At 40.3% G+C, this 24,407-nt stretch overlaps 1 protein-coding gene across 4 annotated transcripts in view; it reads left to right on the plus strand.

Annotated features, from left to right (window-relative positions):
* The first annotated feature begins 1,571 nt into the window (after nt 1-1,571).
* EFR3A (EFR3 homolog A) overlaps nt 1,572-24,407 on the plus strand; it is a 113,908-nt gene continuing 91,072 nt past the window's right edge. For 2 of the 4 annotated variants that reach the window (XM_059395178.1, XM_059395177.1), the window contains exon 1: nt 1,572-1,838. Coding sequence is in view for 1 of the 4 variants with exons in the window: in XM_059395177.1 (XP_059251160.1) it covers nt 1,829-1,838 (10 nt within the window). In the remaining 3 variants the exon portion in view is untranslated. Of the gene's footprint in view, nt 1,839-2,446; nt 2,588-24,407 lie in introns of those variants that run through there. The other 2 variants (XM_059395180.1, XM_059395179.1) reach the window with 2 other exon arrangements.

Here is a 24,407-nt window from a genome sequence, read left to right on the forward strand (position 1 = left end):
ACATTCTCTTCAGTGTCAATCCTAAGGACTCCCCTCCGTGGTTTCTGTATCATGGTGTCTACTATGCAGAACCCTACTTCTGATTATTCAATGCCACTGTCTTCATAGAGAGCCTAGAATGGTTTCTCAAAGGACAAATTCCAAGTTTGCAAGGTTGTTTGTTAACTAATTCTATTTTACCTGTTTTTTTTTCCATAGTCACTGAATGAATACACACTTTGTTAAATAGTTACTAAACAAAAATGCTCTAGCCCCCTACTGTGTGCCAGGTAGGGATACATAAATATGGACTACGGTATTTGCCATTTTCTGAAAAGCACATAGTCCAGTGGTGGAATGTGAGCCCTTATGACAGTCTGGTTAAGATTCAATGGGAAAAATGCTACAGCAGAAGCAAGTTAAGATAGTAAAATGTCTCAGGGCAAAAACTGGGAGCAAGAAAGATGTTGTAGATGATAAAAATGTGCAAAAGTGCATTGAAGGGTAAGTTAAGTGTTGGCTGAGCATTTGGTAGTTTGGCTGTTACCCTTAGCAAGAGAAGGTCTGGTATATAGCCTCTGCACACAATCTCCTCCCCTTCCACCAGCTTCTGTGATTAGCTCTTTATTGCCCTCCACCCTTCCCCAGCCTCTTCAAGGGCCCTCCAATTCTTGGCTAATTCAGATTCTGCTTTTCTCCAAGTCCACCCGAAACTCATTTCCCCCAAGCGCTTTCTGACTCCTTATTTTCATCTTCTTTCTCTTCTTTCAGTACTGCGTGGTATCATTGTCTAACCAGAATGCTGGCCCTACTCTCTAGGACAAAGCTTCTCAAATATAAGTACTTAATTTGAATTAATTATACGTGTGATTCAGCGGGTGTGGTTCAGGAACCATGAATCTGCTTTTCGACAGGTTCCCAAGTGAATCAGGCACCAAAAGATCCTGAACCACTTTGAGAAACACTGTGGCCTCTAGTGGCTTTCTCCTATTTTTCCATACACGCTGTCCACAGCCCCCGGGGCCTAGCAAAGTGTGTGCGCTCTGCTGAACGCTCATTTCGGTGACTGATAGATACGATGTTTATTAATGACACTGAGTCTGGAAAAATCCAGGGCGCTGGATTTCCGCTTTTCCCTATCAAGTGGATAGAACCGCTCTCTCCCGAGACTGACTCCTCAGGCGTAAAATGACTCTGAAAGTCACCCGCGGGGAAGAGAACATTACATTTCTGTCCTCTCAAAAAACGCTCTGCCATCACCCCGAATGACCCCAGGGCGTCTCTGATCATGCTGTCAGAGAAGTAGAACGCAATGCAAGTTCAACAGCTCATACAAAAAAAGCCCCCAGGTATTCCATGCACTTAAAGCAATCCTGCGCACCCTCACAAAATCATCAAGCGGTGCAAGTGTAAGACGTGGATATCGGAAAATGCACCGCGAGCAAGGACTCGTGGAAAGGAGTATGACTCAAATCAGTCAAAACAGAGCCCCAAGTTATTCCAGACGGCTGACGGCCCTCCCCTAGTCCCCGCCCCCTGCTCCGGCAGTACCGCTCCTGGGCGGAGCTCGGCCGCAGGGCGGGGGCGGGGCCGGCGCGTAGGCGACGGGATGACGTCAGGGCGCGGGGACGCCCAACGCGGCGACCGGCGCACAGCTGGGCCCGCGGTGGCTGCTGTCGCTGGCTTCGCGCTGCGGGAGCCGCCGGGTCCGCGTCCACTCCCTCCGCCCTTCGTCATTCGCCTGGTCCGGGGCTCCGCGGCCCGGCGCCGGCCCGCCATGGTGCGGTCGGCGAGCCCTGCGCGGCCCCGCTGAGCCTCCGTGCGGCGGCGAGCCCGGCTCGGGGTCACCATGCCTACCCGTGAGTGTCCGGCCGAGGGTCGGGCCGGGCGGGGGGCGTTGGGAAGCGGCGGCCGGCTGGGCGCGCACTCCGGGGTGCCCGCTGCGGCGGCGGGGAAGCCGGGCCCGGCCGGGCAGAGCCAGGAAGTGCCCGCGACCCGCTGAGTTACTTTCGTTTCGGCTTAGCCTTCCCGCGGGGTGGCGTGAGCCCGTTGCACAGACGGGGAAACTGAGGCCCGAGCGTTAAGGACGCTCGGCTCGTAAGTGGCCGAGCTGGAGTAACGTAGACTTGTGGGACTTCACGAAGTCCACGCTCTTTCCGCAGTCCTCTACAGAGCCAGTGGGGACTTGTTGGAAATGCTGAAGATAACTGCGGTCGTGTCACCTACTCACTTCCTCAGGAACTAGGCATCGCCTTGTGGGACGCACGGCTCCGGGGAATCCGGGCCCAGCCCAGAGCTCTTCCTCGAGGGACGCGGAGTTCCCGCAGCCGCCCCGACTTTCTCCTTGTCCGTAACGCGCGGGGGTGGCTGAAGTAGGTGCTCTTTTCCGACTTGTTTAGGCGTCTGTGCCCCAAAATGTGGCTGTTGGAGCACCTGCATCAGATTGACCTGGCTGCTGATTAAAAATGCTGTTTAGGGTTCCTCCCTAGGCACTGAGACACCGTAGCTTGGGCCCTGGAATCTGTGTGCTTAATAAGTGGCCTTGCTGTTATTGAGGGACACTAAAGTTTGAAAACAGTGGATTTGGGGGACGTTTTGGATAAACCGGGTAAGCAGTATTACTAATGACCCATTTCGGAACGACCCAGAGAATTACCATGTGACTTTAAACCCAGTGGCCCGTAAATAGATCTGTGCAAACTAAAGAGATTCCCTAATCTTGGACAGGAGGAAGCACGATGACTGATTAGAGATTGTTTTCAATTAGGGCGCTTTTGAGTAAGTGTTCCATATTGTAAAATCTGTAAACACTTGTAAATAGCTCCTAATTAGCTCATGTTACTTAAATTCCTAACTCTTCACCGTCCTGATTTTGGTAGGCATAGGAGACACTGGATTTCCAGGTCAGCCAAATGCATGTTTTGTCTCTTTGAGGGTAAAGAGTTATTTCCGGATATTAGAAAGGTTTATGTAATGCTGTGAATGATCTTGATGAAACGATTACTTTCAACCGCTCCTACATGTGTGGGTAAGGTGGATTTTGTTTTCTGAACACAGTAATGTGTGCCCTTAATTCATGGTCTTGAATTTTGTATTCATTTAATATGTCAGCGGTTTAGATTTTCATCGTATTCCTCTAGACTAGAGGAATATCATCATAATTATAATTACAATTTCTAAATTCATGTCATTCAGGGATATTTGAGATTAGTATTGTGCTACTCTTACTGTCTGAGAAAGAAAAAGGGAGGGAATAAAAACCTCTTCTTGAAAGTTAAGGCTTCAAATGGAATTTATTGGTAAAATCACAAGATAAATATGTTACAAATTAAACAGATTTTTAGTTCTAAGATTAGCTTCATGGAGTGGATTTAGGAAACTTGTTTCTTTTCTTTTCTTTTCTTTTTTTTTTTTTTTAAGATTTTTATTTATTTGACAGAGAGAGTGAGCACTTAAGTAGGGGGAGCAGCAAGCAGAGGGAGAGGGAGAAGCAGGCCCCCCACTGAGCAGGGAGCCACATGCTGGACTCAATCCCAGGACCTTGGAATCATTACCTGAGCCAGAGGCTGCTGTTTAACCACCAACTGAGCCACCCAGGCACTAAAATATATGATTTACAGTGTAAAATGAACCATGCTGTGTTTGCATACTTAAGAACGCAGATTTTATGACCTGATTGGAAGGCAAGTGAAATGTTTGAATTACTTGTCATTACTGTTAATATTTATTATGGTACAGTTTCTATGACTGCATGAAAGTGGTACCAGCTGGTAGTACTCCTGTGAAGTGGTGTTCAGGTTGCTTTTTGTCTCCTTTTATGGCCAGAACCTCCAGAAATTGCTGGGATAGTTCAGCAGACAGTGGTACTTCTCAGAAACTCTGCCTGTAGAATAAATTTCAACTTAAGAAGAGACAGCAAAATTATTACTTTGGGAATTTTCTTTTTCATCTTTGGGGATGGTTTTAGGATGTAATCTCTCCAAATAAACTGATTTTTTTTTTTTTAATGTTGTTCAGAGGCTTGTTTGTAAGCTCATCTAGTTAATCCTTAAAGCTCTAGTGAATAAAGGTAATGCTTTTCTCTTAGAGATGATCACTAGCATCTCTCAGATTCTGTAATTCTGAAAGTGACCATTGCTCCAAGTCTTGAAATGATTCTACTATTGCTGTTATGTTGCTTATTTGGAATACTGATACTCTCAAATCACTGAAACTGGTGTTAATCAGCAGAATCTGATGTAGCATGGTACACCTCTGAAGGCTAAGCAATTGCATTATCTCATGAATGTTAATGGTAGCTTCATTGGAATTATTTTGGAGAGCCATGCTCTTTTTCAGAAAGCAACTACCTGGAAGAATGTCTGATGGGAAGGTGCTACGGACACAGGGGCAGTTCTGTGATTGTGTCACTCTGTATTCAGCCAGTAGTTTGCAATAATCACTAAGCACAGATTTCAAGAGTGTTTCCCTAAATGATCTTTTCAAATCTACAAACTTATAATTTGATACATAATTTCTCTAGAGGCCTTTATTTCTTCCTGTAGTTTCAAAGGACCATTAAGAAACATTTTGATGGTAAAGATTTTCAAACTCTGAATCAGAATTTGAGTGGAAGAAATGTTAAAGCTTCTTAAATCCAGTCATTTTCTTTTCTTTTTTGTATCAGGAGACTAAGACTCAATGAATTTCAGTTACTTGACTAAGGTCACACCTGGCTTGAACGCAGATTTCCTCTCTATAATCCTTAACCACAAGGAGCATAGATGAAGTTTATTTTTGGTTTTCTAGCACAAAGTTGATCTTAGTTTACCCTCTCCCTCCAATTTTTTCTGTGAGGTTACTCAAGGACAAAAGTAAACTTAGCCAAAACTCAAGTCAGACATGTGAGCTTATAAGAAAACTTAACATGATTGTTTTTGTTTCAGTCTTGTCACAGGAGTCTGGGGGAAGAAGGCCGAGGATTTCACTGACGTGCTCAGTAGATAGCTGGTTGTATAGGCCCACAGACTTTCTTTTTGATTAACTAGTAATGTGAAAGAGGTTCTGTAGCTGGTATTTTGCCTAAAAACAGGTCCAGTAAAATGTGCTCTGTTATGATCTATGTAAAGGTATTGTATATGGCTAAGGGGAACTGAAACTGTTAGCCATTTTTTGCTCTATATAACTATACTTTCAGTAATTTGTGGTTAAGGCTTTCTTTTCTCACTTAGATGTTGGCATTGATATCTGGTCAAATTTGTTAGGCTGTGGTAACGTGGTCATTCTATATTTGTTTTTTCCCAGTTATGAGACTGATTATATTTGACTTATTTTTCAGTCCATTCTTATGAAAGAGGTGCAAAATACTGATGAATTGTGAAGTGAAAGACGGATGCTGGTTGAGGTGTTTCCATTTAGAAATGCATTACAAGCAAATGACCTATTCCTGGCTTGGGAGCCATTTGTGTTCATTTGTTCTCTATGCCCTTCCTTGCTCTTCCCCCCAGTACCTATGTGTACTGCCAGAATTATAGCTCAAGAATTTTCTTAAAGTGACCTTCGGCTTGACACTGGTTACTAGCAGATCTCATCTTTCAGTCTGTTCCCACTCATGGGACATGTGACAGTAAAGGTGTGATATAGGTGGTGGGAGATAAGGCTGGAGGCGATAGGAGCCAGAATTTGAAGGATCTTATAGGCCATGCATTGAGCTTGACTAAAATTGTGTTCAGTCTGTCACAATCACAGTAATGGTGACTGTCCTTTTTATAGGCATATTAGCCATTTCTAGCATACTGATTACTTTATAAAAACTGAAACTTGCTATTAGTAATAGAGAATTAATGATTGGATACAGTATACTTTGTGCTTTACATGAATTATTTTATTTAATTATCTTTTCCTTTGTGGGAGGCCCAATTTAACATAGAAATAGAGAGATTGAATTTCAAGAAAGTTAAGTAACTTGTCTATGATAGTAAATTGTGATATAATGATAGTAAATGATAGCAAATTGTGGAAATGGGATCAGAACTAGATGCATCTAACTTCTGAGTCCCCGTTATTTTTTCTAACTATGCTGCTCTGAGCCAGGCAGGATTGAATCTACCAGATACCATCAAAAAAAATTTTTTTTTAACACCATTACATTTGCTTAGCACTGTGCTTAATTACATAATAGGTGCTTGGTAAATGTTGAATAAATGAATGATTGAATGTTAACTGGAATCACAGAAGTTATTCTTCGGACACCAAAACCTGAAATAAACTTTTTCCCTTTAAAACAGTGCTATAAGAGTTCTGTAATTTATGATTAAGTTCTTAGCAGGCCTGCCTTTAACATTTGTGAGGCCTGAGACAAGAATACAAATGGAAGCCTGCAAATCATAGTCTTAATCAGGATTTCTCAAACTTTGCTTTGTTGATGTCTCGGATTGGATAATTTTTTTGTTCGGGAGGTACAGGGCAGTCGTGTGCTTTGCGAGATGTTTTGCAGCAACTCTGGCCTTTACCCACTAGAGGCTTGTGGTAAATTCCCCTGTTCCCTAAAGTCTTGGCTCTCAAAACTGTCTCCAGGCATTGCCAGATGCTCCCTGCGGGGGTGGGGGGGGGTAGGGGATGGGGAGGTCATAATTGTCCCTGGGTTGAGAACCACTGGTTTAAAGATTGAAATGTTGTAGATCAGGCCCTGCCTGCTGCCCAGAGCCCTGCTTTGCCATCTAGGGTCCCCGCAGCCTGCTCCCCAGAGATCGCCTTCTCAATCTGAAGGCCCGAAGGAGCATGCAGGGATGATTGAGTCAGCAGTGACCTGTTGGGTCAGGGCAGGGTCTTTCCTGACCCTAAATTGCGGTTGACTCAGGTAACATTACTTTAGGGAGCCTAGACTGCTTCCCCTTTGTCCGTACCTCGCTTTTCCATCTCTGGATTTCCACAGTTCCAAGTAACTTTGCGGAGCTGAACTATGGAGATAGAGGGGTAGGTGGAAAGAGTGAGCCCAGCATTCTGGGGAACTTGCCTGCCATTGGGGGTGATTTCGGGTTAGCAGCTTAAAACAACTTCAGTGGTTTTCAGTGTTGCCTCTCTGTCCCCTCCTCAGCCCACAGATCCCTGTAAAAGGAAAAAAAAAGTCCTTTGTTGAGGGGGGCAGAGACCTTTTTTTTTTTTTTTTCCTTAGTCAAAAACGAGGGTCCTAGTTCTTAGGAGAAAGCTACATTTTACCCATTATATTGCTCTGCTGTGGTATGGAACGACCCAGTTTTCATTAATGGGGTTTCTGTAGGAATGGGATGGATTGCCGAGGACAAATCTGATTTCATGTACTCTGTCATGCTCTCTGTTTGCATATTTGTTTACTGCTGCCTACCTTTAGGTATTATTAGATAACATGATTCCAATTTTTATTAAAGGAGGAATCAATATGCAGGTATTTTTATTTCTATTTTATTTTGGTACAAAGAAAGTGGTTTAGTTAAAGCACGGGGACAGGACCCGCCTATGTGGGTATTTTTATTATATTTCTGAATCATAGTCTTTGTGTATGAACAACCAGCTCTGTTATAAACTCCACTTTAAACTCCACTGGAGGATCCCCGATCCCCTGTGTAGGAAGGGAGTACCTCTTTATAGTGGTAACAGGAAGGTTTTTATTGATAACACTGTAGGAAACGGGTCCCTGACATTCTCAGAAATGAAGAGGAGGGCACACAAAATCCCAGTATGCCCCCACCACTTGAAGGAGGAAAGGGTAGACCAATAGCAAAGATATGAGATGTTTGTCTAGGTTAGGGATTCTTAAATATTTTTGCAAAATGAATCCTGTTGAGAATCTGATGCACACCATGATTATTCTTCCCTAGAAGAATCCTTAACATTAAAATATTGCCCTGAACTGGCTGTTTGTTTAGCCTTCAGGAATGAATTTTGATTAATTGATCAAATAAGTATTGACCGTATATGGGAAACCATTTTATTTGTTGTGTGATTGCTATTGCTGTCGTGTGCTAGGTGATGTAAAATGCTCTGACTTACTTTGAGCAGTGGTTGGTGAATAATGTTGTTTTTTAATAGGAAGTAAAATAATGGGGCTTTTTTTATCATTAGTATTTTATTCTGAAAGGAGGAAGAAATAATCTGATTTATTAAATGGTGGTTTCAATCATGAAAACCTGAAAGGTTAAGATGAATCATTATGTGTGGGTTCAGTTTATGGAGCGTTTGTAGGGGAGTGTCTGTGTGTGTGTGTGTGTTTGAAACAATTGTGCGTTCTAGAATGAACATGATTCTAGGCAAATATGATGTAAAATGAATGCTAGCATTTTCTCCTATGATTAATATGTCAAACCTGTCAAAATTCTCTCATCATTTGTATTTGTCAGGTTCATTCAGTTCTTGAGATGAGCCTGCTCTTGCATATGCTCTAAAGCAAATGGGAGCTACTATAACTTTTCTTTCTTTGTAGGCTTTCATAGTCTTCCTTTTGCACATGTGTTTACTGCTCTTTAGCTTCAGGTATTTAGGAGATAGGGTGATCCTATTTTTATTAAAGAAGGAGTCGCTACACAGGTTTTTTCATTGTACTTTTTTTTTTTTTTTAGATTTCATTTATTTTTATTATTTATTTGAAAGAAAGAGGAGAGAGAAAGCATGAGAAGGGGGAGGGTCAGAGGGAGAAGCAGACTCCCCACTGAGCAGAGGAGCCTGATGTGGGACTCTATCCTAGGACTCTGAGGTCAAGACTTGAGCTGAAGGCAGTCTCTGAACTGACTGAGCCACCCAGGCGCTCTCATTGTACTTCTGAATTAAGAGTTTGCTGTATTCTAAAATTAGGCATTAAATCTTTTGCTATACGATCTTCAAGAAGACTTGTCCTTCTAAATGCTTTTTATTTATTTTGTTTGTTTGTTTTTATTTGTAGTTGGTGGGTTATTTAGCTGTACCTCTTTATTTTTACGACCTGAACTCCAGGGTATTCCTGCTGAGGTAGTTTTCTGGGTAATGCTAAGTGTTCTTCACACCCCTGGTACTTAATTGGCTTTTTGAACAGCTGTCTTGGCAATTTGCTACAAAGTTCTCTGTGATGTGGTTGTACTTAACTTTAAATGGATCTCACTCCTGGTGGGCAGAGAAAATGAAATACAAAGTGTTCAAGTTTGCTGTCATCAATTCCTCGAGCTTCATAAACTTTGCAGAAGGTACTGTGTCAGGCCAAAGGTCTGGCTTAGAAATTGAAATGAGTCACCCTTTTATGACATATAACTTAAATTAATGTTTGAACTTAGTTATAAGTGTTTTTACTGGGTGTTTGTTGTATTAAGTGGAAACTAAGAGATACTTACATGTAGTAGGATTTACATAATTGTACATTAGAGGTAGAAATACTTGATGAACATATTATCTGGATCAGTATATTATAAGGACAAGACAGTTGTGTCTTGGATTATTACCATTTGCTATATATGGTTCCAGGAGGGCTTCTGTGGAGAGAAGAGCACTCCAGGCGAATGCACAGTAGCAGGGATTTGGGGTGTAAGTCCTTTATGCATTTTCCCCGTTCTCTTAGCTGGGCTGTACTCTGTGGACCTCAGCAGGCCAGTTTCTTCTTCACTTCGAAGTACCAGTTAGAAACAGACTTAAGCATCTTGTCTACTCCTTGCCACCTTTTCCCTTGGTTCCATCCTGATTCTTTGCTTGGTCTTCTAGCAGTGGGAAGCTCTCCCAGGTTTGTCTTCCTGCAACAGGTTCATGAAATGGCAGCAATTCAGGTGCAAGAAGAGAGTGATAGATGCCTGTTCCAGGTCAGTTCTGTTTATATTGCCTTTATGAAAGCTCCATTCCCTGGCACAGGATTCTCTTTGTTAGGTCCTGAGAATTCCATGTGGTTCTTGACCCATATTGGAGGGCGGCACAAACCTTGAGCTGCCTTTAGAGCCCAAATTTCCCAAGTGTCTTTTGTGGACATATAATACAGACTTGTGAGTGGGTGGGCTGCTCTGCCTGACCCAGCTTCAGCTCAAGTGGCTCTCTTTACGGGGGGATTCTGCATTTGGTTTCAATAGGGAAATAATGTTGGCTGCTTCTAAAAAAATTGAAATTTGTAGTCTCAGAAGAATATTCCCTCTGACAAAAACACAAGGTAATTTAGAATCAAAAGCTTAGTGATACACCAAAGCTATTTGAGCTAATGGTGTCTCACGTGTTTTGCTCTGATGATCTCCAGGAATGGAGTTGTCTTATCTCTTCCTGTGGTCCTTTCAGTCATAGGTGCCGTCAGTGTGCTCTTGCAGTTGCTTTTCAGCTTTTTTTGTGTTCTGTTTGGATTTCTCTTAGAGATACATCATTCAGCAAGTTATTTTAGTGTCTACATGTGCGCTGCTGGGTGGGGAATATAGAGATGAATAAAGCAGTCTCTAGCTTTAAGAAGTCTGTAGAACTTTGTGTAGATGGCTGTAACACACAGAAGGCAATGGTGAGCACCCTAGGAACTGTGCCATGGAGTTTAGAGGAGAAAGTGGAGGGGAAATGTGAGTAGAAGATGGCATCGGAAGCCTGAGGAATCATAGGAGAAGCTTAGATTTGGGGACTGGGTTTCAGGTGAGTCATACAGGTAGAAATAACCAGCAGGCAGTTGAAGTAAGTCATTGGCACTGGGGAAAGTGAAAGCTTTAAGGCCGTGTGTGTGTGTGTGTGGTAATTTTGTCTTAACACATTTATTCAGTCCCTGCTATGTGTCCGTTTTTATAGACACCGAGGACACAGCAGTATCCTCATAGTGAGCATGATGGACATCATTGTGGATGTCATGCCCGCTCTCTTGAAGCCTAGTCTGCTGGGGAAGACAAGTCAAGGACATATAATTACACTGACCAGACAGGGAGCTTTGTAAGCACTTGTACCTGTTTCCTTTGCCTCCATACATAGCTTTTGATACAGTGCTTGGCGCATGGTACACATTCCTTGTATATTTGTAACATGACTCAGATTACTAAAAGAGAAGCATTGGTTGCTATGGAAACACATAAGTGAGGTTGGAGGGAGAACAGTTAGAGGTTATTAAAGTACAGTTATCTGAGTGATGGGCTATGGACTTGGATAATGGCAATGGGGTAGATTGCAGTGGACCAGTCTGTATACTGCTGGGGACGTACAGGTGACAGAATTAATTGGATGAGGGGTGGAGGGAGAAGGGGAGTTGGGATTCACTCTGAAGTTTCAGGTGTGGTTGTTTAGGCGAATTGCTCTAGTTTGATATGGGGACTTTCTGAGGAAGAGCAATTGGGGAAATTAATATGGGGTGTCGAGTCCATTTTAGGCTGTGGTAAGTGTGTGATGCCTGAAAGGACATTCGGAGTGCATTTGTAGGAGTTGACACTGGGCAAAGTTACTAAAGGATAGGCTGTAAAGACAGAAGATGATCCTGGAGGAACATGTCCTCTTAAGGATGGAATAGGCAGAGGAACCAAAGACGAAGCAGGTGGGGCATTGCTAAACCAAATACCACCAGGACAAATGCTTGACAAGAACTGTGTTTAAGACTCAAATTGATGAAGTTTTAGAATGTGAGTGAGGTTCAGTGGGGGGTGAGGCCCAGAGCCGATGATCAAGGAAGAATTCTTGAGACATCTTTGGTGCAAAATGGTGGTTTATTAAAGCACGGGGAATAGGACCTGTGGGCACAAAGAACTGCTGCCCCAGGTTGTGAGGGGTGGCAGGTTATGTACAGTGGGGTTGGGGAGGTAAAGAAAGAGCGAGGTTTCAGTAGGACTTTCATAAACTAAAGAAGACTTAGAGGATACCAGATACCAGAGGCCTTGCCATTGTCAAGGTCGTTTTCCCCTTCTTAGCAAGGTATTAATGTTAAGAGTTAAGATTGCTGGGAGATTCCTAACATATTCCTCACATATGTCCCACCCAGGTGTGGGGGTGGGGGAAGGTTTCAAGGTGTCAGCTTTTGCTTGGTCCTCAGCCAGCCTTCTGTTCCCTCATCAAAATGGCAGTGCATTTATAGTAGCATTTCAAACATTCCAATAAGCAGGAAAAGAAAAAAACAAAGCTGGATAATCTCTTACTGTTTGATCTGATGCTATGACAATAATTTATGAAGTGTTAGAGAAAAAAAAAAATCTTATTTTAAAGCTTGGGGATCCAAAGATGATTATGTGTCTTATTCATGGTATGTACTGTGCTGTAGTTACGTCCTTAACTGTCTTGTACTGATTTTTAACTGGCGGAGGAGAGTGTCCTACTATACTTGGTTGAGAGGATGTAGACTCTTTTATAACTCCTGTGTAGACTTGCTTAATTCTGCAGTTTGCAAGTGAAGATTAAGGCAGCTCCACATATGTACTATAAAATATTTCACGTAGAACTTAACTATTAACTTATCTTTTGCTCTCTTTTTTTGGAGTCTCATTATCATGTAGATTTGTGAAAGAACCCAATGATTTGCTGGCAGCAGATACAAACTTAACTGGCTGAGGAACTGCTTTATTTCACAGAAGTGAGAGGCATAGGCCCTTGAGCTGTCCCCTGAGCACCTCTGTTAGCTCCCGAGCTCCTGGCACTGTTTTCTCGCCGTACACAGCTAATCCGCCTCTTTCCCTCCTCGTCCATTGTTCTCTGTGTATTGACTCAGTGTAACTCAGTAAGCAGCCTCTATTCTCTGTTTCAGCAGCATAGAAATATTGCTGCTCTTTTCATTGCTGGCCCTAATAGGGTACAGCAACATGCTGGCTAAGTAAGGGCTGAACAATTTAAAAATGTTTAATTTCAGTATAGTTAACATACAGTGTTCTGTTAGTTTCAGGTTTACAGATAGTGACTCAGCAAATCCATACATCACCCAGTGCTCAAGACAAGTGTACCGTTTAATCCCCATCGCCTATTTAACCCATCCTGCTCTCTGCCTCCCCTCTGGTAACCATCTGTTCTCTTTCGTCAGGAGTCTGTTTCCTGGTTTGGCTCTTTGCGCCTTTGTTTTGTTTCACAAATTCCACATAGGAGTGAAATCCTATGGTATTTGTCCTTTTCTGACTTATCTCACTTAGCATACATAATACCCTCCAGATCATCCATGTTGTTGCAGATGTCAAGCATTCGTTCTTTTTAATGGCTGAATAATACTCCATTGTGTGTGTATGTGTGTGTGTGTGTGTATGTATCCCATCTTCTTCTTTCTCCATCTGTCATTGGACACTTAAGCTGCTTCCATAATTTAGCTATTGTAAATAATACTGCGGTAAACATAGGGGTGCATAAGGGCTGGACAATTTTAAAAGCTTCATGTCCAGTGGTTCTGAGGACATTAGGACACAATTTAGTGTGGTTTGGCTGTTGAGCTTTTGTTGGGGTGGCAGTTGATTCCACCAGTCTTAATTCTTTTTAACCTAAAATTGATTCCACCGGTCTTAATTCTTTTTAACCTAAAATTGCATTGTATTTGAACCTTGCTAAACAATTTAAGTATTTCCATAAAAAATAATTTTCCACCATTGTTTTAAATTCTCAAGAGTAAATAAGTTTCACTAATTACAGTAATAAAATGAATAGTACAAATGTATATATATTTACAGGTTCTTCTTTGTGTATAACATCACAGAAAGTTGCTGGGTTTTTTTCTTCCATGCGTGTAATACTGTCTTATCTTTGAACTTGAGGAAGATTTAGTAACACATTGAAACCTATGGCATCAGATTTTAGTATTCGATTCATTAAAATATATTAGAAAATATTAGAGTGCATTCTTAGAGTTTTGATTAACATAAAAATCAGTTGTGTAAACTAACCATAATGACCATAAGGTATGTGTGTAATAAATTAAAAAAGGGACGCCTGGGTGGCTCATTCAGTGAAGCCTCTCTGACTCTTGATTTCTGCTCAGGTCATGATCTCAGGATCCTGAGACCAAGCCCTGAGGTGGGCTCTGTGCTCAGCAGGGAGTCTGCTTGTAATCTCTACCCCCTGTCCCTCTCCTTTCACTCCTCCCCGCCTTTCTCAAATAAATACATAAAAACCTAAAAAAAAAAAAAAAGAAGTCTTAGGCTTTTGATTTTGTGTTACCAAAATCTTGTGTATGAAGTGAATACAAAATGTTTAGTGTCTTTCTGCTTTGGTTAGAAGTTTGGGGAGACTGTATCAAACACTGAACTTTGACAGTTTAAATTAGTAGTTTAATATTTTTTTATTCAACTTTGTACTTAGCAAGGCTTATCATCAAGCCCTATTATTTTGCTGTCTTTAAACTTGGGATAAAAAAACAACTTAAAATATACATTCTGTTTAGGTACATAATTACAGTGCTACCTATCTTTTCCTTAACTGTTTAATCAGAAAATTTAATCATTTCAATTCAAATGAAAATCTTTAACATATGGCATAGACACTGTGGGTGTTGTACAATTTATAAGGAGACTCAGTGCTGTTGTTATATTAAATGTATTATTTGTTCTGAAAATAATTTTGGAAGTTACAAACATCCCCAACAGATTTAACACTTGTTATTCTATGACTAATGAGGAAATACGCATTTGTTAAAATTTAAGTAGTTGGGGAATTTTAAAGCTGTTTTGAATTTTGCTTGATATAACTCATATCCTACATGTGAAATGTTCAGAGGACTTTTATTAAAAATAACTCATATCAACCTAACTGAGAAATGTTTCAGTCATTGCCTGTGTACCTGTGTGCCTCTTTATGTTCATATGGGTAACAAATTAAGATCTCTTGATTTAAGGGCATGCCTTAGTTTGTTTAGGTAGAAATGGTATTTGTTGGTGCTCTGAAAAAGAGCTTATCTAAAAATCTTCAGAAACCCTCATCCCTATCCTTTTCCTTATCAAGGTTTTCACTGCTTACAGTAGGGTAGCAGTAGGATTTTAAACCACGACCTTATTATAACAGATACATACTAAGATCACAGTAGGTATAATGAAGGAAAGAACTGATTTTTTTGGGGGGGTGGGGGGCACCTGGGTGGCTCAGTGGGTTAAGCCTCTGCCTTCGGCTCAGGTCATGATCTCAGGGTCCTTGGATGGATCCCCACATCGGGCTCTCTGCTTAGCGGGGAGCCTGCTTCCCCCTCTCCCTCTTCCTGCCTCTCTGACTACTTGTGATCTCTCTCTGTCAAATAAATAAAATCTTTAAAAAAAAAATTTGATTTTTAAAAACACCTTTATTGAGATATAATTTGCATCCCCAAAACAATTTACCTGTTTTAAGTGTGTAGAAAGACTTGATTTTTATATAAAACAAAAACCTTAGGAATTACCTGAGCAGTGCTTATATGAATTTCCAGAAGCCTCACTCTTTTTCCCCTCCAGATTTGGTTCAGTGAGACTTAAACTTCAATAAGTATTAGGAGACTTGGTAAAATTAAAAGATTTAAAATTCCACTTCTTTTTAATCTCGTCATTGTGAAGAAGATATTTATAATCTGTGGATTTTTAAACTTAGAACGTAGTATATCTTTAAGTTTAAAAATCTGAGATCATCCAGTGTCAGATTACCATATGAGGACAGTCATATTGGTAGAGGGGAGAATTCACTGGACTTTTTTCTCTGCCTGCTCAAACTATGATAAAACAGAGGATTCCCCTGTTACAAAGGAATAGTGGGCCATAGTTTCAAAACCAAAAATTGCTTCAAGTATGCATTTGTTGCTAGGCTTTGGTGAAAAGTTACATAGAATTGCTTCCATTAGTTTCCTTACTGGTTTTGGGACACTTGTGCTAGAGTGCTGGGTTGTTAAAAGCAGAAACTCACAGCGCACAGTGAGTAGGAAAGCTTTTAAGGAGTCCTGGGCAGCAGTTGTCATTTGGCTGTGTTTATGAACTCCCCAGCTTCTTTCCCCCTTTTCCCAATGGTTCAGTGCTCCGAGCGGCTCTTGCATGTTGTATGGTATGCTGAGGATTTGTGGTAACTTTTTGGTGAGGCACTCAAAGAACATAACAAAAGCTTCTCACTTTCTTCATACATATTCTTGTGTTCTTGGGGGGTATTTCAGAGTTCAGAGTAGCATAAATAGGAAAAGAAGATAATTTCTAGAAATGGGATGTTTTGTAATCTGACACGTTCTCAGGCTGGGTGTCATTTCTCCATTCTCTGCCATCTGACTTTTGTACCGTGGTAGTAATAGTATAGTTTTTTGACAGCTGTGTAATATTTTGACTATGTGGCTCTAGTCTCCACAAACGAAACAGCTCAGGTGTTTTGTTTGTTTGCTTTGTTTTTAAGCCATTTCAGGAAGACAGTGCAATGCATAAACTGTTAAAGAGCACAGGCTTTTAACTGGATCCAGCATTTCTAGCTGTGTGACCTTAGACTCTTACCTTTCTCCTTTCTGATTCCCTCTGTAACCTGTAAGTATTGATTCCTCATAAGGTTGTGAGCATAAAGGAAGATAAAATCATGCGGGTATAGTAGATACCCACATGTTTGTTGAATACATTCTGAAAGACTCGACTGACTGAAAAGGAATAAGCAGGGAATTCCTGGGGTAAAGTAGCCATTTGGTTAGGTCTTCTGGTTTTCTACTATATTTTGCACTATATCCATGAAACCAGAATTTGTGTCTTAATGGAATTTGCATTTAGTCTTTGATGTTGTGTTAGTTGTCTAGGGCTGCTCTAACAAAGTAGCACAGACTGAGTGGCCTAAACAACAAATTTATTGGCTCAGAGATCTGGAGGTCAGAAGTCTGAAATCACGGTGTCAGCAGGGTCTTTCTGAGGGCTGTGAGGGAAGGGTGTTTTCCAGGCCGCTGTCCCTGGCTTGTAGACGGTCACTTACATGTTCATACAGAGTTCTCCCTGTATGCATGTCTGTGTCTGAATTTCACGTCTTTAGCAAGGTATCAGTCATATAGCATTACGGCTCACTCTGATGACTCCATCCTAACTTTATTACCTCTGCAAGACCCAGTTTCTAAATAAAGTCACATTCTGAAGCACCGGAATTTAGGACTTGAACATGGAACCAGGGGAAATAGTTGACCCTCTAATAGATGTGTTTGAGACATGAAGGTGAAAGTTTTTTTAGTTACGATGTTTCCGTTTTAAAAACTGTGCTTGTCTATTAAACCTTGATGGAAACTGATGGCTTGGTTGCTTTTTCTTTTACCAAGACCAAACATTTGTATACCTAAACTCAAGTATACCTAGCATCTAAAGACATTTGGTAGAATTGAGCAAAAATTCTGGGGCGCCTGGGTGGCTCGAGCCCCAATCAGGCTCAATCCCAGGACCCTGGGATCATGGATCAGACTCTCTGCTCAGCAGGGAGCCTGCTTCCCCGTCTCTCTCTGCCTGCCTCTCTGCCTACTTGTGATCTCTGTCAAATAAATAAACAAAATCTTAGAAAAAAAAGAATTGAGCAAAAATCATTTCTTTCTGTATCTCTATCATTTTGTATGCTTCTGGGATGAGGAAAGAATGTTTGAGTTCGAATGACTGGAATATCAAGGGATGAATTACATTTTCTGGGAGCTGACTTCAAATCAGTTTGGCATTTGAGTTGATTTGGTAGGAATGGTGCATATCTGATAACTATAGAACTCACTGGTCTACAGGCTATATGCAATTTTACTTGTATTCCTTTTCCAAGGCTGGTGTAACAAGGTAGCACAAACTGCATGGTTTAGGACAGCAGAGTATTCTCACAGTGTTGCAAGTTACGAATTTGTGGTCAGGACCCTGCTGCCCTTGAGGCTCTGAAGAGTCTTTCCTTCTTATAATCTAGCTCTGGTGGTTGCTGGCAGTCCTGCATTTCTTCATTTGTGGTCGCATCACTCATCTCTTCTTGTCTTCTCCTGGCCTTCCCTGTGTGTCTCCGTTTGTCTCTCTCTTTATAAGGACACCAGTCATTGAAGAAGAGCCTACCCTAATCTAGTAGGACTTTGTTTTAACTTGATTAGCTGTGCACAGACTATTTCCAAATGAGGTCACATTTGTAGGTACTGGGGTTAGGACTTCAGCACATCTTTTTGAGCAACAGAGTTCATCCCCAGCATTTGTTCATTGCTTTAAAAAGTTAGCTTTGGGGCACCTGGGTGGCTCAGTGGGTTAAACCTCTGCCTTCAGCTCAGGTCATGATCTCAGGGTCCTGGGATGGAGCCCACATCGGGCTCTCTGCTCACCAGGGAGCCTGCTTCCCCCCTCTCTGCCTGCCTCTCTGCTTACTTGTGATCTCTTTCTCTCTATGTGTCAAATAAATAAACAAGAGCTTAAAAAAAAAAAAAAGTTAGTTTCACTTTTCACTTCTCTCTTTAATCCTCTAAGTATTCCTGACAAGTAAATGGACAGCTTTGTTACCACAAATGAATGTATTGGAGCCCCACAGCTCCAAACTCTCCCACTGTCCTGATTGTTAACCCATTGCCTTGCTGTTCTAGGTACAGCATTAGCTTTTATTTTTGACTGTCTGTTTTAACAATTTGTTGCAAATTCTTTCTAAAGCTCCTTTTGTCTCATGCTTTCTTTATTAACTCTTTGATGAGTTATGTTTGAAGTGGATGAACTGACTAGTTTATAACCTGTGTAGGAGATTTCACTTCCAGGAATCTTTTGTAGTTGGAATGCCTGTTACTTCACTACTGAACTCATATCATCTATACCACTTTTTTTTTTAAGATAGCTTATTCTGTATGGATAGAATGGCATGAACAAGTGCACAGGAAAGAGAAAGATTGGGACTTGAAAACTATGAGTAGTCACAGTTTTTATTGTGAAAGATGTTACGATTTATTTGGGAAGTAAGGCTGATGTGCCCAGGTTTGCCTCTAAGACCAACCTGGCAATGAAGCATAAATAAACTGGAGAGATCCCTATTTTGGCAAAGTACAACAGACTTTACTTTTTAAATATTTATTTATTTTTTATAAGATTTTACTTATTTGTCAGAGAGGGAGAGAGAGAGTGTAAGAGTGAGAGAGCTAGGGAACAAGCAGGGAAAGTGGCAGGCAGAGGGAGTACCAGGTTCCCTGCTGATCCTGAGATCATGACCTGAGCCAAAGGCAGAGGCTTAACCAACTGAGCCACCCAGGCATCCCACTTTTAAAATCTTTAAATAAATGTGTGTATATAGCTCAAATAGGCCCTTAAATCATGTATATTTTATAAAATAAGTGATTTCGGTTTTTGTAGGTATGTTCTATCTTACAAATTGTCTAATTGTGGATACTATACTAGTCATCTTTTCCATTATATTCTCAATATATTTCTGACATATAATGAAATATTTCATACTCATATTCTTTATGTGTTCATTTTGCCTTATAAATTTCACAGCCTTTTTAAAGGCATATGGAAAATGTCAGATTTTTTTTTTTTTCACTTTCAAAAGCTGGAAATGCCACATTCACATAACTTCTTAGGAGGAATAAAGGCTGTTTCTGTGAGTCTAGGTTTGAACCAAAAACTTCAGTGGACTCTTGTTACCTGTGTGGCAAGTTAATTTAGAAAGAAAATATTAAAGCATGAAAATGAAGAAGAAATGGCAGCCTACATCAGCTAGCTAAGGTCAACTAACTAACCTTTGTCAGCGTGCTGTGTGGGAAGAACTGTGTCCTACAAACCAGTGTATCTTCAGCTTTCCTTAGAAATCGGTGTACTTTGGGGTGCCTAGATGGCATAGTCAGTTGGATGTCTGACTCTTGATTTCTGCCCTGGTCATGATCTCAGGATCAGACACGGAGCCCTGCAGAGTCTGCTTGGGATGTTCTCTCTTCCTGTCCCTCTGCTGCCCACCCCTACTCACACTTGTGTGCTCCCTTTCTCTTTTAAGTAAATACATATAATCTTTAAAAAAAAAAAAAAATCAGTGTCCTTAAACTTACAAGGAAATGGGAATGGTAGCAAGCATAGGTGAATGAGATAGACTTCGAAATTGTCATTGATACATATTTGGTAGGTTTGTTCTTTCTTTGAGTAATTAAAAATCTGAAACCAGCAGCACAGTGAACATTTTTGACATTTAGTTTTTGTTCTAAGTCCCTGTTGACTTGCTTTGCTGTTATTGGTACATCCTGCTAAGAATCTGAATTGCTTTTTCAGGTACCATAAAAGTATATGTCATGAGAAGAATGTTTAGTAGATTGTTTCTCATGAGAGCGAAGGACCAGTGTAAAGGTTGTTTATTACCAAAGTATGATACTTAATTAAAAAAAAAAATTTTATAATTAGCTTTTTAAACCATAGGAATCATTTCCAGATCCTGCCATCAATAATTTTATATATTCAGAAGTGATACCACTTTACATATAATTAAGAAACTAAAGTTATTTTTTGAAACTAAAGTTATTTTAATATAAATATGAGAATCTGATCATAGTATTTAAGCTTTACTCTTTGTGCTGTGTTTAGCACATTAAATGCTTTTTTAAAAATTATTTTTATTAACATATAATTTATTATTTACCCCAGGGGTACAGGTCTGCGAATCATCAGGCTTACACATTTCACAGCACTCACCATAGCCCATACCCTCCCCAATGTCCAGAACCCAACCACCCCATCCCTACCCCTCCCACCCCGCTAGCAACCCTCAGTTTGTTTTGTGAGATTAAGAATCTCTTACGGTTTGTCTCCCTCCCGATCCCATCTTGTTTCCTTTTTCCCCTCCCTACGTCACAACCCCCTGCCCTGCCTCTCAAATTTCTCATATCAGAGAGCATATGATACTGTCTTTCTCTGATTGACTTATTTCACTAAGCATAATACCCTCTAGTTCCATCCATGTCATTGCAAATGGCAAGATTTCATTTCTTTTGATGGCTGCATAGTATTCCCCCCTCCCTCTCCCTCTCTCTCTCTCTCTATATATATATATATATACGTATATATATATACACATATACGTATATGTATATGTGTATATATATATACGTATATATACGTATATATACGTATATATATATATCTTTCTATCTATATGTATATATATATCTTTCTATCTCACATCTTCTTTATCCCTTCATCTGTTGACAGATGTCTAGGTTCTTTCCATAGTTTGGCTATTGTGGACATTGCTGCTATAAACATTTGGGTGCACATGCCCCTTTAGATCACTACATTTGTATCTGTAGGGTAAATACCCAGAAGTACAATAGGATAACTCTATTTTTTACTTTTTGAGGAACCTCCATGCTGTTTTCCAGAGTAGCTATACCAGCTTGCATTCCCACCAATAGTGAGGGAGAGTTCCCCTTTCTCCACATCCTCGCCAGCATCTGTCATTTCTTGATTTGTTAATTTTAGCCAATCTGACTGGTGTGAGGTGCGGTTTTGATTTGTATTTCCCTGATGCTGAGTTGTGTTGAGCACTGTTTCATGTGTCTGTTGGCCATCTGGATGTCTTCTTTGCAGAAATGTTTGTTCATGTCTTCTACCCATTTCTTGATTGGATTATTTGTTCTTAGGGTGTTGAGTTTGATAAGTTCTTTATAGATTTTGGATACCAGCCCTTTATCTGATATGTCCTTTGCGAGTATCTTCTCCCATTTTGTCAGTTGTCTTTTGGTTTTGTTGACTGTTTCCTTTGCTGTGCAAAAGCTTTTGATCTTGATGAAGTCCCAATAATTCATTTTTGCCCTTGCTTCCCTTGTCTTTGGCGATGTTTCTAGGAAGAAGTTGCTGTGGTTAAGGTCAAAGAGGTTGCTGCCTGTGTTCTCCTCAAGGATTTTGATGGATTCCTCACATTGAGGTCTTTCAACCATTTTTGAATCTATTTTTGTGAGTGGTGTAAGGAAATGGTCCAGTTTCATTTTTCTATATGTGGCTGTCCAGTTTTCCCAACAGCATTTTTTGAAGAGACCTTTTTCCATTGGACATTCTTTCCTGCTTTGTCGAAGATTAGTTGACCATAGAGTTGAGGGTCCATTTCTGGGCTCTCTATTCTGTTCCATTGTTCTGTGTGTCTGATTTTTGTGCCAGTACCATACTGTCTTGATGATGACAGCTTTGTAATAGAGCTTGAAGTCTGGAATTGTGATGCCACCCACTTTGGCTTTCTTTTTCAACATTCCTCTGGCTATTCAGCATCTTTCTGGTTCCATAGAAATTTTAGGATTATTTGTTCCATTTCTTTAAAAAAAATTGATGGTATTTTGATAGGGATTGTGTTAAATGTGTAGATTGCTTTAAGTAGCTTAGACATTTTCACAGTATTTGTTCTTCTAATCTGTGAGCATGGAACGTTTTTCCATTTCTTTGTGTCTTCCTCAGTTTCTTTCATGAGTACTTTATAGTTTTCTGAGTACAGGGTCTCTGCTTTTTTGATTAGGTTTCTTCCTAGGTATATTATGGTTTTGGGTGCAGTTGTACATGGGATCGACTCCTTAATTTCTCTTTCTTTTGACTTGCTGTTGGTGTATAGAAATGCAACTGATTTCTGAGCATTGATTTTATATCCTGACACTTTACTGAATTCCTGTATGAGTTCTAGCAGTTTTGGAGTGGAGTCTTTTGGGTTTTCCACATAAAGTATCATATCTGCAAAGAGTAAGTTTGACTACTTCTTTGCCAATTCAGATGCCTTTTATTTCATTTTGTTGTCTGATTGCTGAGGCTAGGACTTCTAGTACTATGTTGAATTGCAATAGTGTTAGTGGACATTCCTTCCGTGTTCCTGACCTTAGGGAAAAAGCTCAGTTTTGCCCCATTGAGAATGATAGTTGCCGTGAGTTTTTCCTAGGTGACTTTGATGGTATTGAGGTTTGTACGTTCTATCTTTACACTCTGAAGAGTTTTGATCAAGATAAATGCTTTTTTAAGCACAGTTGTCTTAAATCAGATTTTAATAGATCTCCATACTTTGTCCTAGATTCTGCATTTTCCCTCATAGGTATGAATGTAACTATCTTAAAGTTTTTCACTAAGTAATTTTTTTAATCCTTTGACATATTCAACAGACTAAACTCATAATTACATAGTTTCATAATGCCATTTCACTGCTCACACATTTTGGGTTGTTTATATTGTGTACAAAGTGAAACTTCTCACCTTTCCTTCTGATATCTAAGGAATCATCTACTTTGCATTTATGCTTGGCTAAACTCACAGTTTTCATCCTCTAAGAAGGAATCTTAGACTTTTCTCATTGGAATTTAATTCCTCATGTCTCTTACATTTTATTAAATTGTTTGCATGTGGGTCTGTCTTCTGCCCTTTCAAACATTTGAGTCCTTGTTAACTAATATATATATATATATTTTTTTTTTAAGGTTTTATTTATTTATTTGACATAGGGAAAGAGAGATCACAAGTAGGCAGAGAGGCAGGCAGAGAGAGAGGGGGAAGCAGGCTCCTTGCTGAGAAAGAGCCTGATGTAGGGTTCGATCCCAGGACCCTGAGATCATGACCTATGCCCAAGGTAGAGGCTTTAACCCACTGAGCCACCCAGGCACCCTAAGTAATATTTTCCACTGCAAATGCTGGTCTTTTCTTGTACTTCTGAAGTACCTTTTATAGTACCTTTCAAATAATTGGTATTCATTAATGTTCGTTTGCATTTAAGACAGAATGTCATGTGCATTTTGAGTGAAGATATCTTAGATTACTTAGTTTTATCTCCAGTTTGAGTCTTGACAGGAACTGGTAGATGATCCTATTTGGAAGCTCTCAGGGAATTACCAATAATTTGCCTACTTCTATTGTAAGTTCTGTTCTTTGTGGGTATCCCATGATACCATCACTTTTTACATGATGTCCTTTCAATATTTGAGTAATATCTGATATTGAACACTTACTGTGTGACATTCTGTGTTCAAGATTTTTTTAACTAAAGAAAGGAAGGGTTTTGTTAATTCTTACTAATTGCATTTAGCAGCTTTCACATACACCGTCCTACAGTCCATCTACAGTTAGGCGTTGGCCTAACTGAACCCACAGCAGTTCAGTTTTGTGGAATCCATGAAGCAGGGCAAACCACTCTTTAGTTAACAGTAAAATACCTACTTAGCTCTTGCAGGCAGTTAATGCGTTGTACCCCATTTCTGACCACTAAAGTGTGATGAAGAGCATGCAGAGAATTATGTAGAAATTATTATAAAGAAATTTGATTTCAAAGTTGTTAAATAGAAAACAAACTTAAAAAGGATATAAATACTCTTTTGCAAAAATCTGAATGGAAAGGTTCTAAAGAATATGCAAATCTGAATGGAAAAGTTCTAAAGAATAAACGGTTTGTTTTCTGTAGCAGAAGGAACTTTATAATTTTTTTAAAAAGATTTTATTTGTTTAATGTAATCTCTGCCCCCAGTGTGGGGCTTCAGCTAAAAACCTTGAGATCAGGAGGCACGTGCTCCACCAACTGATCCAGCGAGGCACCCCTTCTGCTGAAGGAACTTTAGAACACACAAAAGCTGCAGATCATCTCTCTTTTTCCTCAGATTTTGCTATTAAGGCACAGAACAGAGAACGATAATATATACAGTAAACATACCAGTGTAAGATTGATATGCA

This window comes from Mustela nigripes, chromosome 3, assembly GCF_022355385.1.
Source record: "Mustela nigripes isolate SB6536 chromosome 3, MUSNIG.SB6536, whole genome shotgun sequence".
NCBI lineage: Eukaryota > Metazoa > Chordata > Mammalia > Carnivora > Mustelidae > Mustela > Mustela nigripes.